Raw genomic sequence first — 16,980 nt, forward strand, 5'->3', positions numbered from 1 at the left:
GGCAAGACAAGGAAAGTTTCATACACATTTCATGAACAATGGTAATTCACAGTGCTTTAAATAAATGTAATATTTAAAAATAACCATAAGAATATTTTAAATCATAAAATAAGCACAGCAAAAATAATTTAATAAAAATTGTATTAAAAAATGAGGATAAAACAAAAGAATATTTAAATAAAATGATAAATAATAGTTTAAGTTTGTCTGAAATTAAATTTGATGGTTTATTTTTTATTTTATTAATTAATAAGTATATCGTATTGTCCTATTTATAACATTATTTAAAGGTAACAAAAACGTTTCTTACACTTCATTTTCACTCAAAATATAATGTTATTTTAACGTTTATTTTGAATGTTCTAAATGTTAAAATGTCCAATTTTCATTTCGTAATTAGAATGTTATTTAAAGGTTATTAAAACGTTTCCTGGAACGTTCAACAAGTAACGTTATCAAGAATGTATATCAAATATTAATAGTTATAAGAACATTCCATAACGTTTTTATCTATCTATCTATCTATCTATCTATCTATCTATCTTTCTATCTATCTATCTATCTATCTATCATTCGTTCTATGAAATGCTGTCTATATCTCTCCTGTTTTCCTGCAGTCTCAACCCTGTTTTTTCTTCTCTTTTGCTGTTGCTTTGGGCCTTTTCCATAGTTCTCTATCATCTCTCTGCTCTCTGTTAAAGATAATACATAAAATAAGACAACAAGTAAATATTCAATGCTTACATTTTTTTGTTTTTGTTTTTCAGAGCACATGTCTTCCTGATGATGTTTTCTAGATGTATTCATGTTAGTGTCCAGCAGAGGGCAGATGTTTGATGGACTGACCCACACCTGTGTCGCAGGACAGTGAAGACTCTTCTGGAACGTCCAGTCAATTCTTCAGCTTAAGCATTGTGGATGTGATGTCAAAGGGTGAGTAATTCCAGCTCCTCTGATGCAGTAGTGCCGGCACACTTGCTGCAGGAGCATTCAAATGAAGATGCATGGAGAAAACAAACGACACAGATGTCCGCCAATCAGAGTTCTCCTGTTGATATGATGTCATCAGTGATGTCACTCACTTTGAAGTACTGCTGCAGGCTGTCAATGAGGCATCCTTGAGGACTGATGACTCCTCTGGAAGCCACAGCTAAACCGACAGAAGAACATCAGCAACTCATACAGTGAATGAGTCTGAAACGAGCTTATGCTTATACATTCTTATATATAAATGTTAAAACATTCTTATATAGCCGAGAGAGAGAGAGAGAGGCTATATAATGTTTTAAAATTTATGTATAAGTTGTCGTATATATAAGACTAAATGTCTATTTGACCTCTGATTGGAAACGTCCTAGACGAATTGCAGATGTGCAAACACTTTTAACCTCTTAAGTGAAATCGGACATTGCGTTAACATGGAAATCGTATTTTATGATTATGGTGGCTGTTTGTGGTTTAACGCCCTAAATAAAATCTCTCAGCAGCCTCAATTTTTTTTTTTTTTTATATCAACTTCAAATTTGGAACATAACTTATTTAGACATAAGGCTTTCATTTTATAGCAATTTTGGATTCTAAAATATTTCGAAAAATATTTATTTTGTGTAAAATAAAATAAAAATGGTACAGTGCATTTTCTTAACAGTAAATTTAAACTTCTTTCACTTTTTGATACTGTAATATTTTTGAAATGATTCCACTTCTGCAATAATCTGCAGATTGTCTTCTTAAAAAAGAGTCCAACCTTATTCCAAAGCGTCCATGAATTTGAACAATATAAGTTTGAATAGTGCACTTTCTCATCTATATTCAGAAATGGGGGGTGGCACTTAAAGGGTTAAAAAACACTTAAAAAGACTTCAAGTAGACGTCTCTGTGATGTACATGTGCTAATTCTGCGTAAAAACTTAATGAAACTCTTAATTTTTACTCCGGAAAAACAACACTGGCAAGTAAGCATAAATTATTTTAATCTTAAAATAAATAGAAACACTATGAGAAAAGAGCAGAACGTCTCGAAAGCTGATTGGCCAGTGAGAGAATCGCCCTCCTGTCTCTTCCATTTATGAACAACAGGGGCGCCTTATAACTTTAAATCATTTTATTTCTACACAGTGAAACTTACAGATAGAATGTTAAATACAACATTTAATTACTATTACGTTTTCTTACGAAAAGGATGGTGTCTGACAGCTGTATGAATTGTAATAACATTAACATGAAATAACATGTCATGAAACCCCTCCCCCCCCGCACCAGAAGTGGTAGGTCTCCATTCATGTGATATCGCTGCCTTTGATCTTGTAGAATTTAAGACTCAAGATCGCATTTTAGCGTTATAGATCCTCAGCGGGAGGATATGAATTTTAGTTGCACATACATATATAAATAAACTCTCTCTCATTCCCCTGTACGTCCAGATTAAACATGCTACGCGCGAGATCTGTCATCTGGCAGTCTTGGAAGGGGTATGTATGCATGCAGCTGCACATGGACTCACACATGACTTTCACTTTGAGAGAGTACACTTATTCTGAAGAGTTGCTGACATTATGCATTGAATAAGAGTAATAATCGTATGCCTGTGCATTATTATGTGGTGTTAGCAAGTGCTGGGAGTTTCCATTTTACGTGCAAGTGAGCAGGCAGACTGTGTTATGTAATACTAAAGAAACTTGTCCTCCTGCTGTTAGATCTGTTTGCACAAGTGTCTTTCATTGTTTTTACTGTAATCCACATACTGAGAAACATTGCAGCTTTACTGACTATTCATGTTATGAATTGTAAGCTACACACACACACACACACACACATTCAAACATACACATATAAAGTATTTTCTGCTCACCAGCTGATCAGTAAAACCCATTTAAAATAACTGTTTTCTGTGTGAATATGTTGTAAAATATAATTTGTTCCTGTGATCAGTTTTGAAAACTGTTGTGCTGCTTCAGATTTATGTGGAAACAGTGATACGTTTTATTTTTCTGGATTATTTAATTAATATAAAGTTTAAAAGAACAGCATTTATTTGAAATAGAAATCTTTTATAACATTATGAATGTCTTTACTGATCACTTTTAATGCATGCTTGCTGAATAAAGGTATATTGTTTTTCTATGGTAGTGTATCACGGTTTCCACACAGATATGAAGCTGAATTGTATGGATACACTATAATAAACTGCTGAGATGTCATGTGAACTACCTCAGCTGTCTAACCACTGCATGCATTAAAGACTAAAGTGACCCAGTTTTCTCCTGTTATGCATTGACAGCAGGTTATTCTTCGAGTTGACTTTATGTAAGTTACTGATTGAGAGGCTTGTGCTTCGTGTGACTAAACCAGATAAAAGAAAAAGAGAACTGTTGAAGAGCATCAGCAGGTTTGTTGGTTTCGTGTCTCTGCAGGTTCAAGACCTTCCCGTGTGCAGCTGTGGAGGTGAAGAATGAGCCCATTCTGGGGTTCAGAGAGGGCAGTAAAGAGAGATCAGAACTGGAGAAGGTGAAACACGGTCTCTGATGTCCCAATACACGAAATATGTGCATATCTGATTGACCGGTTTTGTAATCATCAGGCATTACAAAAGCTGAAGGGAAAGACAGAAGAGATTCCGTGTGTGATCGGAAATGAAGAAGTCTGGACCAAAGATATCAGATACCAGCTGTCTGTGAGTTTATCATTTCTCTGGTTTCTGAACGAACATGTGATCTGTAGTTCATTGTCAGTACATCTGGAATACTTGATTGTTTATCGTGGCATGAAATATTATGATTATGAGTCTCTTGAACTTGAATATTTAACATAATATTATTTTTAATATTACTATCACTGTTGCTAATATTTGTTATTATTATAATTATTAACATCATATTACATTATATATTTTTTCTATGTTGTCTTATAATAAAATAATTCAAACTTTAAGCTATTATTTTAAGATCAGTTTATTATTAATATATTTTTCTATGTTGTACTTTACATTAAAAAATGTCAGCTTTTAAATATCAATATTTAAGGTTAATTTCAAATCAATAAAGGTCAATTCAGGGTCCAATTATAATTCATTATTGTTATTATTATTATTATATTTTTTGTATTGTCCTTTAAATCAAATAGTTTCCATTTAAATCAGTATTTAAGATCATTTTAGTTAATATTTTTTCTGTGTTGTACTTAAATAAAATAATGTCAACTTTTCAAAATCAATATTTAAGGTTCATTTCAAATCTATAAAGGTCAATTTAGGCTCCATTTATATATTTTTTTTATTATATTTTTCTCCATGGTACTTTAAATTAAATTATTTCAAAATTAAATATTTAAGGTCCATTTATTATTATTATTATACTTTTTCTATATTGTACTTTAAATCAACCTCTCTCCAAACAATCCCAGAACAGTCTGGTTTTATTTTATTTTAATAGTTACATTTTATATTATTATGTTGTATTTTAGTTATAGTTTTGTGGGATTTCAGTTTGTTTTAATTAGTTTTTTTCCTCCTTTTAGCCCTTCAACCACTCTCACAAAGTGTCCAAGTTCTGCTATGCTGATAAGGTACAGTATGTTGATACTGTAAATTACAACATTGACATGAGGAAACACTGCAAGTGTGTTTGAGCAATATCTGACAGTTCACTTCAACTCGTAAAATCCATTGTAAAGGTTTAATTTAGCGTGGAATGAGTTTTTTTTTTTGTTCATCACTTCTCTGGTTGTGTCTTCAGGAGCTGATAAATAAAGCCATTGAGGCCTCGGTCGCTGCTCGGAGGGAATGGGATCTTAAACCCGTTGCGGATCGAGCCCAGATCTTCTTCAAAGCTGCTGACATCATCAGTGGACCCAAGAGAGCAGAGGTTCTGGCCAAGACCATGATCGGACAGGTGCATTTTCACAAACATCACGTTGCACATTTGAAGCTGGTTACTACTAGTTGTCTGATGTTAACCAGTCCGTTACACATGTATGCTGGCTTTCCATGAATCTACTGATCTTGGCTCCGTGTCTCAGGGTAAGACTGTGGTCCAGGCTGAGATTGACGCTGCTGCAGAACTCATTGACTTCTTCAGGTTTAATGCCAAACATGCGATAGAGCTGGAGCAGCAGCAGCCGCTGGACAGCGATGGAAGTACTAACACCATGCTGTACCGTGGACTGGAGGTGGGTTCACTACTGTGGCATTTCCTAAAAATTCAGATAATGCGTAACAGATTTGTCTGCACAAGCCATTATTTGGTATAAACTTGATTTGTACTTGTTTTAGGGATTTGTAGCCGCTGTTGCACCATTTAACTTCACAGCGATTGGTGGAAACCTAGCCGGCACCCCTGCTATCATGGTGAGATGTCAAGTCATGTTTATTTTGTATAGCGCTTTATGCAATACAGGAAAATAACCATGTTAATGTTGCACAAGTCTTCAATTATGTGACAAATCTAATTTCAAAAAGACAATAGTGTCATTATTCATTATTAGGTTTAGTTCAATAAAAGTGCAAAATTCATCAATTATGAAATAAGAGCAGTCTAATCTATAATATTACTGAATATTATCAGTCTTTTAAACTTGTCTTTTAAAAGGCTGTTTCAGATTGTCTCTATTAAAAGAATAGTTCACCAAATAAATGAACATTTGCTGAAAATGTACTACTCCTCAGGACATCAGATTTTGAGAAATGTAGCATTGCATCACTTGCTAACCAATGGATCCTCTGCAGTGAATGGGTGCCGTCAGAATGAGAGTCCAAACAGCTGATAAAAACATCACAATAATCCACAAGTAATCCACACCACTCCAGTCCATCAATTAATGTCTTGAGAAGCCAAATGCTGTGTGTTTGTAAGAAACAAATCCATCATTAAGATGTTTTTAAGTTCAAACCGTTGCTTCTGGCCAAAATACGAATCCATGATCCATAATATTGCTTTCTGGTCTGAATCAGGAGAGAAATCTGCACAGACCAAGCACTGTTTATAAGCAAAATAAACAGTCCAAAACACTCCTAGACAAATATGTGTTTGGATTTTGATGTAAGAGACAGCAGGAGATGGACTTGTTTACTGGAGGAAGCGTTATTATGGATTATGGACTCGTATTTTGGCCAAAAGCATTGATGTGAAGTTAAAAACATCTTGATGGATTTGTTTCTAACAAACATGCAGCTTTTGTCTTCTCAAGATGTTAACTGATGGACTGGAGTGCTGTGGAGTACTTGTGGATTATTGTGATGTTTTTATCAGCTGTTTGGACTCTCATTCTGACGGCACCCATTCACTGCAGAGCATCCAGTGGGGAGAAAATGATGGAATGCTACATTTCTCAAAATCTGATGAAGAAACAAACTCATCTACATCTTGGACGGCCTGAGGGTGAGGACTTTAACAAATTTAGCACATTTTAATTTGGGGGTGAACTGTTCTTTTAAAATGGTTTAGCAGTGACATGCATTAACACTTGAGTGACTTTGTCACATACTGTAAATGCATTCAGGGTAACGTGGTGTTGTGGAAACCCAGTGACACGGCCATGTCTGCCAGCTACACCGTCTATAAGATCCTGAGAGAGTCTGGATTGCCACCCAATATCATCCAGTTCGTCCCAGCCGATGGTCCAGTGTTTGGAGACACCATCACGTCCTCCGAGCACCTGGCGGGAGTTAATTTCACTGGCAGTGTGCCGTACGTCTCTTTCTAAGCTTGTTGATTCAGTCAGACAGTTTGTAACGTGATTGCGTTATGCTTATCTTTAGTATAACCTTCTGTCTGAGTTAAAGTTTGTCAGACTTTGTAGTCTCAGAGTGCAAAGTGAAAATTTAAACCTCTTGGATGTTTTGTAAGGTTCAGCCCTAGAACTTGTAGGATTTTAACCTACAGTACTTTGCAAAAGTTGGAGTCTGTAAGGTTTTTATTTTTATTTTTTATGTTTTTGTCTCTTATGCTTACCAAGGCAGAAATGATTTGATCAAAAATACAGTAAAAACAGTAATATTGTGAAATATTATTTCAATTTAAAATAACTGGTTTCTATTTTAATATATAGTAAAATGTAATTTATTTCTGTGATCAAAACAGAATTTTCAGCATCATTACTCCAGTCTTCAGGGTCACATGATCTTCAGAAATCATTCTAATATGCTGCTTTGCTGCTCATGAAACAAGTTTTGCTGCTTTATATATTTTTGGAAACTGATGTATAATTTCTTTTATATATCTTTTTCAGAACTTTCAAACGATTGTGGAAACAGGTTGCCCAGAATCTGGATATCTACAGGAATTTCCCTCGTGTCGCTGGAGGTTTGTGTTCCTATTGCATTAAGAACTCAATTCTAATGCCATTTGACTTAAAAAATAAATAAATAAATAAAATAAAAAAGTTTGATTTCTTGTTTTAGAATGTGGTGGCAAGAACTTCCACTTTGTGCACAAGTCCGCAGATGTTGGTAGCGTGGTGACCGGCACCATCCGCTCTGCGTTTGAGTACGGAGGACAGAAGTGTTCGGCCTGTTCCAGGATGTACGTACCAGACTCACTGTGGCCTCAGATCAAACAGCAACTGCTGGATGTGCACAAACAGATCAAAGTGGGAGACGTAAGTGCAGAGAGTTTCAGCAGATCAAGGCTGAATGCTCCGTATAGTCCAAAACTGTTCATGTGACAGTATTTTTACTTCATTGCCATACTTAAGTGCATTTTTAGTACAAGTGTACAATCTGTACTTTATCTCAGTATTTTTATTTTGAGAAACGTTAACTTTTACCTACTACACTCCTAAGCATAATATTCAGGGATGCAAATAAGTAGTGTGCATGCGTGGCCAAAATAAAAAAAATGCATGGGGTAAATAAGTTCAGACCGCTCATTTGCATACCAACATGATTGACAGCTGTCAACGCACAGTCACTGTTTTAGATCGACTAACTGTAATACAAAACTGTAACATACACTGAAGTGCTTCACTCAGCAGCACAGAAACCCAACCCGACAAAATAAAAGCTTGTTGATTTTAGGTTTGACAATGTTAAGAATTCATATAAAAAAAGAAAGAAAAATAAATTAAAGCAAATGAAAATGTAAATATGAGCACTGTATTTTTATTGTATGTTATTGCACTTTATTATTTTATTTTTTATAATTCTATTTAATGGGTACTACTATGTGCAGTGTGAGCACCGAACTAAATCTCCAAGTGCCCTCATAAGAACCAGAACGAAAAACTGATGTGTACCCCTGTTAATACCGTACTTTTTACTCCACTACATTTCTTTAAAACATGTCGTTCCTCTTAGTTTTGAACTGAGATGCCATAGCAGTGTCCGATTCATGAATGAGCTGATTCTATTCAGTGAACTTGTAAAATCAGCACTGAACGATTCATTTGTGAATTGGACTGATCAGATTGCAGCTGTTCTTGAGTCAACGACTCACTGATTCAAAAGATCCGCTCAGAGCGAGTCTCCAGTTAACATTTCAGTGAATTCACATTAAGAGCTATAGATCTTTGGAGCTTGAGTGTACGCACGACTGATGGCACAAATAGTAAGTTAATAATGCCAAATTTTAGGATTTATTATTGGAAATGAAAATCATGTGTATGTTTAGTTTGTGGACTAAATCTGCTGTAAAAGGGCGAGCTGTTTAAGCCCACTGTATGAAATGCTTCAATGCAGACATGTCCACATTTGTGCATCCCCGTCTCAGCAGGGAAGGTTTTAGGTAAAAATGAAAAATAACATTCAAATAATGCAAATTAATGCCCATGCATCTTCCCCATTGCTGAAGCAGTTTCAAATGAGTTTCAAACTAGTATGTTTGCATAGTGTTATTCTTAAAATTTCATACATTTTGCCTTGTGGCATCTGTTTTGCACTATATTGTCAACACGTTTCATTTTTCCTGATTTTGAAATACATGTTTTTTCACTTGTTTGAATACATAAAGTAACACTAACCTTAATTGATATCTTAATATATTTAATGTTTTGATAGTGACCCAGTAACTGCCATTTTCTGCTTCACTTCACAGCCAGTTGAAGATTTCAGCACTTTCTTCTCCGCAGTTATTGATGACAAGGTACAAACCAACAACCTATAAATCCAATAACAACTACATGTATCCTCTTGCTCAAGTAATAAACACTCTTAATGTCTTTCCCAATCCTTCTCCAGGATCAAGGGATGGCTGGAACACGCCAAAACCTCTCCACATCTGAAGATCATCGCTGGAGGACACTGTGATGATAAGAAAGGATATTTCGTGGAACCCACCATCATTGAAACCACCGACCCACAGGAGAAAATCATGAATGAGGTATAAAACTTGTTGCATGCAAAATTGCACAACGGTTCTTACGTTGATTTGTTTTTTTAGCAGTCAGGAATACAGTCACACACACACAGTGCTTTAAATGAATACTTGACATTATAAATAATCATAATTTTTGATGCTTTTACACAATGTTGACTTGTGCATTCATTTTTCTTACATTTATTTTTAAAAATTAGTGAACAGAAATGCTTTTGCATTGTTTGTTTTAACTGGCAGCAGAAAACTTTAAGAATTTACTTAATGGAAAATTGTTAATGTTTTTTTCTTTTGTCTCAGTTCTGATTTTTTTCTCACAATTCAAAAGAAAAAAGTCATCATTGTCTCAATTCCTTATTTTTTATTCCATAGTGGAAATAAGCTTCCCTAGAACTGCAAGTGCAAGTCGAAATCAGTGAATATAAAATCTCTCATATATATTCATGGCTTTTTCAGGAGATCTTCGGGCCTGTCCTGACAGTTTATGTTTACCCCGAAAACGACTACAAGAAGGTCCTGCACTTAATAGACAACACTTCTCCGTACGCCCTGACAGGAGCCGTCTTTTCCCAAGATAAGTGAGTGCAGCTCCATTTCATCATGTTCACTATCAGCTGCTGGCCCAGATTAAGTAAACGACTCAGATCAGCACATTCACCACTTTTCAAGGAAAAATGTTTTGGAGGATGTCCAGACACTGCACTAGAATTATACATCATTAAAACACATTTATAATGTAGTTGCTTGTTTCAGGTCTGTTATTGATGAGGCAGGAAAGGCCTTGAGAAACGCTGCTGGAAATTATTATGTCAATGACAAATCGACCGGATCCATTGTGGCCCAGCAGCCATTTGGTGGCGCCAGAGCATCAGGTAAACCAAAACCCATCAACCGACCAAAGGAACGATCCTTTTTTAAAAAAAATATAAATATGAGAGCAAGTCAAAATCAGTAAAAATATATCACCAAATATATTCTTTGCTTAAAAAAAAAAAAAATTCACATCTCTTACCGCAGATTTGGTTTAAATGACTGCTTAACATTGGAAAGAAACAATTGTTTTGTTTAAAAAATGTTTGGGGAAAAAATGTGCAAACTTGTAATTTACTTATTGGTCAATTTTGTATTTTTTTTTTTTTATAGTATTTTATATTTTTAACTAAAAACATGAAATAATTTTTAAAATAAAAAAAATAAGCGAAATATAAATGCAAGTCAATAAAAATAAAATAAAAAAAAACACACACATACATTCCTTAAAAAAAAAAACCTTCCTTCCATACACACCCTCAAAAAAAAACTACACAACATTAGAAAGAACATTTATTATAAAAATTGTTTTTAAAAATGTGCAAAAAGAAATGCTGTGTATTGTTTGTTTTAACTGCAAGATGAGTCAAAACTTTTAATTTACTAATTGGATTTTTAAAAGTGTGTGTGTGTGTGTGTATATTAAAAGTGGTGTCGTTGTGTGTGTATAGTACTAATATATATTATATATAATATATATATACTATATAATATATATATATATAGATATATATATATATATATATATATATATATATATAGTATATATATATATGATATATATATATAATAAAAAATTTTTTTTTTGCATTTTTTACTAAAAAATAATTGTAAATCTTTTCAGGCACTAACGACAAGCCCGGTGGCCCACACTACGTCCTCCGATGGACGTCACCGCAGGTCGTCAAGCAAACCCACGTGCCCCTTACAGAGTGGAAATATCCCTACATGGGCTAAGAGATCATGAAGCAAATGCTTTCCTCCCCTAAATCCCTCCATCAAGACTCAAAGCAATCAATCCCCTCCTTAATTATCCTGGAAATGCAGCTGAGAGGCTGTTAAACTGTTAAAACAGAAACCTGCCCTCTGCTGGTGAAGCTTTGAACATGCAGATTTCTGTTGCCTCTGGTGTCCGTCCATCCTTCAGATATCACTGGATCATTAATATGAGGAATTAAGAGTTCTAACAATCAAACCAAATAAACTCAAAAAAAATCACTCAAATCAATCACCTATAACCACATATCAAATTTTAAATTATGTCTAGACAGTAAACAGAGATCTATCTTTTTATGATTGTTGAATAAGTGGAAACTGTTTCCTTGCATGTCATCTCTTCTGTTACATTTATACTGACGTGATGAGCTCTTTTAAATTATTAGAATTACATGTGACATTCTAATTTAAATCTGTAGCATTCTAATAGAAAGTGTGCATAAGTGTGAACATCAGGGAGTGTGTTCTGTTAGCAAGGTGCTGGAAACAGTCAAAATATCCTTTTTACAACTTACTGTGCCTAAAATAATCACTTGGTGTGGATCATGGATTTATTTGTGAATTTTGACATTAAATAAGACTTTCTCAGGCCTCAATACAGATCCAATCTGCTTTATTTGCTTTTATTTATTTTAATTTTTAAGGTTTATTGCTACTTTGTTTTGCAGATGAGCTCTTCATAAAGACCTCAGATTTATGACACATTCACACTTCACAGAAGAAGGCTTGAGTGCAGAAAAAATTATAAAGATGTTATTTAAACTATTATGAATAAAATTCCAAACAGACTATGATACTGTACCAACCAAAAACATTATTATTTTTGGTAATATTTATAGTTATTTTAGTAATATCTATATACTACTATATGCACAGACTATTTATTAATATTTTGAATTAGATTTTTAATTTAATATTTTCTTTAGTTAAAGTTTATTTTTAATTAGATTTTACTTTTGTATTTTCTGATTTTATTTTAATTTTAGTTTAAGTTTGTGCTTTTGTAGTTTTTATTAGTTTTAGTTTAGTGTTAGTGATTTTATTAGTTCAGCTTATTTTATTTTAATTATATGCCAAGGCAACATTTGTCATTTTGATTTGTTTTTATCAATGTTTATGTTATTTAGATTTATTTCAATTAAAGAAAACAATTAACAACACCACAAATGGCTCTAGCTTTTAAGTCTGCATAGTTCCACAAAAATCTACTGATTTTTTATTACTATTTCCTACATTTTATAATAATAATAAAAAATGTTATAGAAATTATATTTAATTATATATATTTATAATTAATATATAATTATTAAGTTTAATATAAATTCAGTATTATTATATAGATACCTATATATATAGCTATATATATATATATGATCTATATAGCTATATATATCTAACTTTTTTTTTTTTTTTTTTAATAAAGTTTTTGTGAACTTTATTTTTATATCTTAATTAATTACTTTTAACAATCTAATTTTTAATTCAAATTAATTTATTTCAACACATCAATTTAAACTAAATGAAAATGGGAAATGTTGCCAAGCTAAAAAAAAAAAAATTAATTCATTTGTCAAATTTTAAATCAAATAACAATTAATCAAATTTTAAATTTCACTTTACAAAACTACAAAAAAAAAAAAAACACTTTAAACTTTTAATTATTTGACAAATTATAAATGTTGCTGAATCATTTTCATGTTTATATATGCAAATGATCTCCTAAATATTATTTAATTTAGCAGCTCAGGACATAGGTTAGGCATTCAATAAACCTTTTGAAGATGTTAAATTAACGTAACGTGTCATATGTTATTACAGCCCTATACGAGTTAGAAGGCTCATTAAGACCAGCACACTTTTAAATTTAGTGCAAGTTGCAATTAATATTAATTTATACATTTTTCAAGTCATTCAAGTTATGACCTCATCTAAAAATAAACCATAAACAGAAATGTTTGTAATTTTAATTTGTGGGGTTTTCTATTATAAAGAGCAGGTCATATGGTATTTTAAAGTGTCCTAATATTGTGTTGAAGTCCCCTACATCAGGTTTAAATGCATCTAAGGTCTTAAAACATTGTAATTTTCTCAAAATATACATTTAATATTAGAATCATTTGCCAATGATTTCGTAACGATTCGTTCCAAGCACATTCAGAGCAAACCCCTCCCTTCCTCAAGGCTAATCTGCTCTGATTGGTCAGCTGGCCAAGCCTGTTGTGATTGGCACAGAGAGGAGTCCTTGAGCTAGTCAGTGTTGCCAACTTAGCAATTTTGTTGCTAAATTTAGCAACTTTTCAGACTACCCTAGCAACTTGTTCTTCCAAAAGCACCTAGCAACAAATGTAGCCATTTTTTTAAAATTTATTTAGCAACTTTTAGCAAATGTTGATAAGTGACTCAAAGGCATAATTTTCTATCCAAATTACACAAAAAGAGGAAACCAAAGACGCCTAGCAGTACACAAATCACATGAATTGAGTTAGCTGCTATTTGGAATTATTGAATTTAATAATAATAATAATTTAATATGATACTCTTTGTTAGTAGCTTGTACACTGTAAGGAAAATGGAAAAGATACTAGTAATTTTCCAGGACATTATCCATTATCCATTGTAACCCGAAAAAACACAATGTGTAATTTAAAATGCAGGTATAAAACAATACAGAAAATCTTTCATATTAACATAGATTTTGCCCTGTTTTTACAGACTTTTCTCAGAGTGTAGCATATAAACTACTTAAAACACTGCTTAAAGCATAATTGTTGAAAATGTGTAGAATTTCTAGTTTACTATCTATAAACTAGTTTTTTTTTAATTGTAATCATTTAAAAATGTGTTATTGTTCAATAATTCAATGCATTTAAAAATACAGTTATTTATATTTTAATATTATATTATGCATATTTTACAAAGAAATCTAAATTAACATAAAAAAAAATTGATGTTTGATGTTGATGTTGTGACAATTTTGCTTCGTGATTACGCAATGACGTCATTCCGAAATGACATCACAACGTCATTTAGCAACTTTTAGCAACAAATCAACCTTCCATTAGCAACTTTCTCTGAAAATTAGTTGGCAACACTGGAGCCAGTTAGCCAGCGCTAGATAGTGCTCCAAACTATTCTTATAATAATGACATAAAATACAAAAACACTTATGCAAGCGAATCGTGCCCACAGCTAAAGTTTAGGTGCTAAACTGTGAACACTTGGTGGATACGTTAGCCGAGTGCTAACGTGACTAACTGATGAAACAATACAGTTTGTAAACCAAAATATGTCGACTGTAATGTTTGAAGAACGACAGACAAAAGACGCTCTGTCTTAACTTTTAATCAGAACACAGAACAGCTGTATCACAGGCGCAGCAGCCTAACTCGCTCGTCTCTTCCGCATTAACACTATAAAGCTGCACTAGATATACATCACATATTAGCACCAAAACGTTTTTTTTTTTTTGAGCACTCAACTGAAAATGTACACAACGTATCAATCGTACTACATACAGGTTGTGGTTTGGAGAAGATTGTTAGTCCAAATTAAGAAGATTAGAAGCCAACGAAGATAAAAGCCAAGATTAGAGAGTCAGTCCTTGGTAAAATGACATGCACACAACAAAAGGTTCGAATTGTATTTCTGTGATATCCTTGAACATGATGTAAACACACTAACTAGCGGAAGTGTTTGTGGGCAGGTCAGACTCTGTTCTAGCAGGCAGGCTGGTTTTCTGCAAATGTGTTACCCAGTGACGTATACTGGTAACAGGCAAACGATTCGAAAATATAACGACTCGTTAAGGCGATTCATAACCGACTCTCTCTTTTGAGAGACAATATCTTTATTTATCATGCACTTTTTTTGATTAACAACTTTGTAGATTTTTGATTTAAGGATAGCTACGCTTATAAACTGCAAAAGAGATATTTTTCAAAAACCCATATGACCTGCTCTATATATATATTTTTTAAAGTACTCAAGTTCTTTATTTAAAAAAATAAAAATAAACCATAAATGAATTATTAGCTTTAAGTATGAGTTAAAACATTAAGAAAACTATTAAATTTAGAGCTTTTAATAACAATATAAGGTTTAAAGCAATCAAGTTATGAATTCATTTAAAAAATAATTCATAAACGTGTATAATTTGTAGGGTTTTCTGTATTAAAAATCTTTCATAAAAAAAGTATTCAAGTTATGACCTCATAAAAAAAATAAAAAAATAAAACTGATAATAATTAAACCATAAACCATAAATGTGTGTAATTTTAGTTTATTTTTTGAGACTGTTACACATTCCATCAGTATGATGGATTTAACACCTCTAAAGGTTACAGACCTCATTATTAAAAAGATCATTTTCATCAGAAACCTACTGAGGTGACGTAGTCCTCATTTTTACAATATGTAAAGAAAGTTCATCTCCACACAGGTGAAGTAAAGCAATAGATACGTGCTCTCAGACTCAGGTATGGGGTAGACTGGTACATTCTCTGCGTCATGACAGCTGCTGTCTACATCGACGTTTTATAAAAACAAAGTGTTTTACTTATTAGAGAAACAGTCTATTCTCTGTATGTCTTTGTAAGGATGCTATGAAGATCACCAGGGTCTCCAGAGCGCATGTTCTCCACTGCTCTTTGACGCGATCTGACAGCTGTCTCCGTGTGCATGCGCACAAACAGATTCCGCGCTCGCTTTGGCTCGCTGGGTTGTTTCACACTGTTCCATTAAAACTGGCTTGGCGATCTGTTGTTCCATAAATCTCGTCGTCTCCTCTGTACACCTGGAGAAACCGTGCGTGTAGCTCTGCGCATGCGCGCTTGGACAGGTGTTGCTCTTCAGGTAAAGGACAGCCATTTCCAGGACATCAGCCTTCTCTACTTTAGAACAGGGCTGGCTGGCTTTTATCTCGGCTTTCAGAAGAACTTTAAGCTGTTCGATGCATCTGTTAATACGATCTCTGCGCATCTTTTCCACCACTGGTTTCCTCATCTGGAAAAAAAAAGAAGAAAAAAAGAACGGATCGTAAGTAAACACTCTTGCTTTGAAATGGAAATTAGTTCTTAAAAAAAGTTAAATACTTACTTTAGTCTTTTCCTTTCCAGTCAGTTTGCAGACAGTAGGAGCCATTCTTGCTTCTGCAGTTTGTTTGCTGTCACTTAATCGAGTGTGTGTCTTCTGCTGAAGTGCCCCGTTATATACGCCTTGATCCGGCGCGTCTTCTGTTTCTCACACTTTTGAGCCAATCAGAACGCGGCTCAAGGTTCAATAGGGAAAGTTTAAATTAGCCTGATCTTCCTTTGCTGGGAGACAATAGAGGTGCGCGCTCAAGCAGCTGGAGCGTGTGTGTGTGTGTGTGTGCACGCACGCTGTAAATGGGAAGCATGAAATCACGGGAGTGCATGAGTCTTTGACAGCATGCATGGCGGTTCTGGCGGGAAAGTAGAGGATCAATGCAGTGAATAGAGATTAGGAAAACTTTCAGACGCTTCCCGCTCAAAATCTCTTTCAGAAAAGATTCTGAACAATTATTTGAAAGGCTGAGTAGATGTTTAGCTCTTAATTAACACACGTAAGTGCATATATATCTGTAATGTTTTAATGTTTGATATACATAAATTTTTTCCCTCCCAAAAAAGTTGATGAATTGTTGAATAAAAATAAATAAAATTTACTAGATAATATTAAATAAGATAAAAAAATGAAAAACACACAAATACATAAACAGTAATTATTCGTTAAATTTTATATATTTATCCTTTTAATATAAATATAACAATGTTTGATATATACATATTTATTTACCACACACTTTCTATTACATGCATGTTCATTTTTGCATATTATTTTACATTTTGTT

The 16,980-nt window shown here is 33.4% G+C and overlaps 2 protein-coding genes across 2 annotated transcripts; one reads left to right on the forward strand and one right to left on the reverse strand.

Annotated features, from left to right (window-relative positions):
- Positions 1–2,287: 2,287 nt before the first annotated feature.
- aldh4a1 (aldehyde dehydrogenase 4 family, member A1) lies at positions 2,288–11,310 on the forward strand. The gene is made up of 15 exons (XM_042766871.1): positions 2,288–2,471; positions 3,414–3,507; positions 3,581–3,673; positions 4,516–4,563; positions 4,734–4,889; positions 5,017–5,166; positions 5,270–5,344; positions 6,496–6,683; positions 7,225–7,298; positions 7,397–7,593; positions 9,027–9,074; positions 9,159–9,311; positions 9,762–9,883; positions 10,059–10,177; positions 10,960–11,310. Exons 1-15 carry the CDS (start codon positions 2,431–2,433, stop codon positions 11,070–11,072), a joined length of 1,671 nt encoding a protein of 556 aa, XP_042622805.1. The 5' UTR covers positions 2,288–2,430; the 3' UTR covers positions 11,073–11,310.
- Positions 11,311–15,284: 3,974 nt separating this feature from the next.
- LOC109098621 (transcription factor HES-5-like) lies at positions 15,285–16,735 on the reverse strand. Its single transcript, XM_019112216.2, has 2 exons — positions 16,206–16,735; positions 15,285–16,112 (listed from the first exon to the last, which is right to left on the reverse strand). Exons 1-2 carry the CDS (start codon positions 16,248–16,250, stop codon positions 15,720–15,722), a joined length of 438 nt encoding a protein of 145 aa, XP_018967761.1. The 5' UTR covers positions 16,251–16,735; the 3' UTR covers positions 15,285–15,719.
- Between the last annotated feature and the right edge of the window lie 245 nt (positions 16,736–16,980).

The sequence above is a fragment of the Cyprinus carpio genome, chromosome A11 (assembly GCF_018340385.1).
Source record: "Cyprinus carpio isolate SPL01 chromosome A11, ASM1834038v1, whole genome shotgun sequence".
NCBI lineage: Eukaryota > Metazoa > Chordata > Actinopteri > Cypriniformes > Cyprinidae > Cyprinus > Cyprinus carpio.

Excerpts from the sequence above, each read along its gene's own strand:
- aldh4a1 (XM_042766871.1), top strand. The coding sequence starts at position 2,431 with ATGCTACGCGCGAGATCTGTCATCTGGCAGTCTTGGAAGGG. Across the intron at positions 5,345-6,495 it reads CCGGCACCCCTGCTATCATG|GGTAACGTGGTGTTGTGGAA; the intron begins GTGAGATGTCAA and ends AAATGCATTCAG. Across the intron at positions 9,312-9,761 it reads AGGAGAAAATCATGAATGAG|GAGATCTTCGGGCCTGTCCT; the intron begins GTATAAAACTTG and ends TGGCTTTTTCAG.
- LOC109098621 (XM_019112216.2), bottom strand. The coding sequence starts at position 16,250 with ATGGCTCCTACTGTCTGCAAACTGACTGGAAAGGAAAAGACTAAA. Across the intron at positions 16,113-16,205 it reads CTGGAAAGGAAAAGACTAAA|ATGAGGAAACCAGTGGTGGA; the intron begins GTAAGTATTTAA and ends TTTTTTTTCCAG.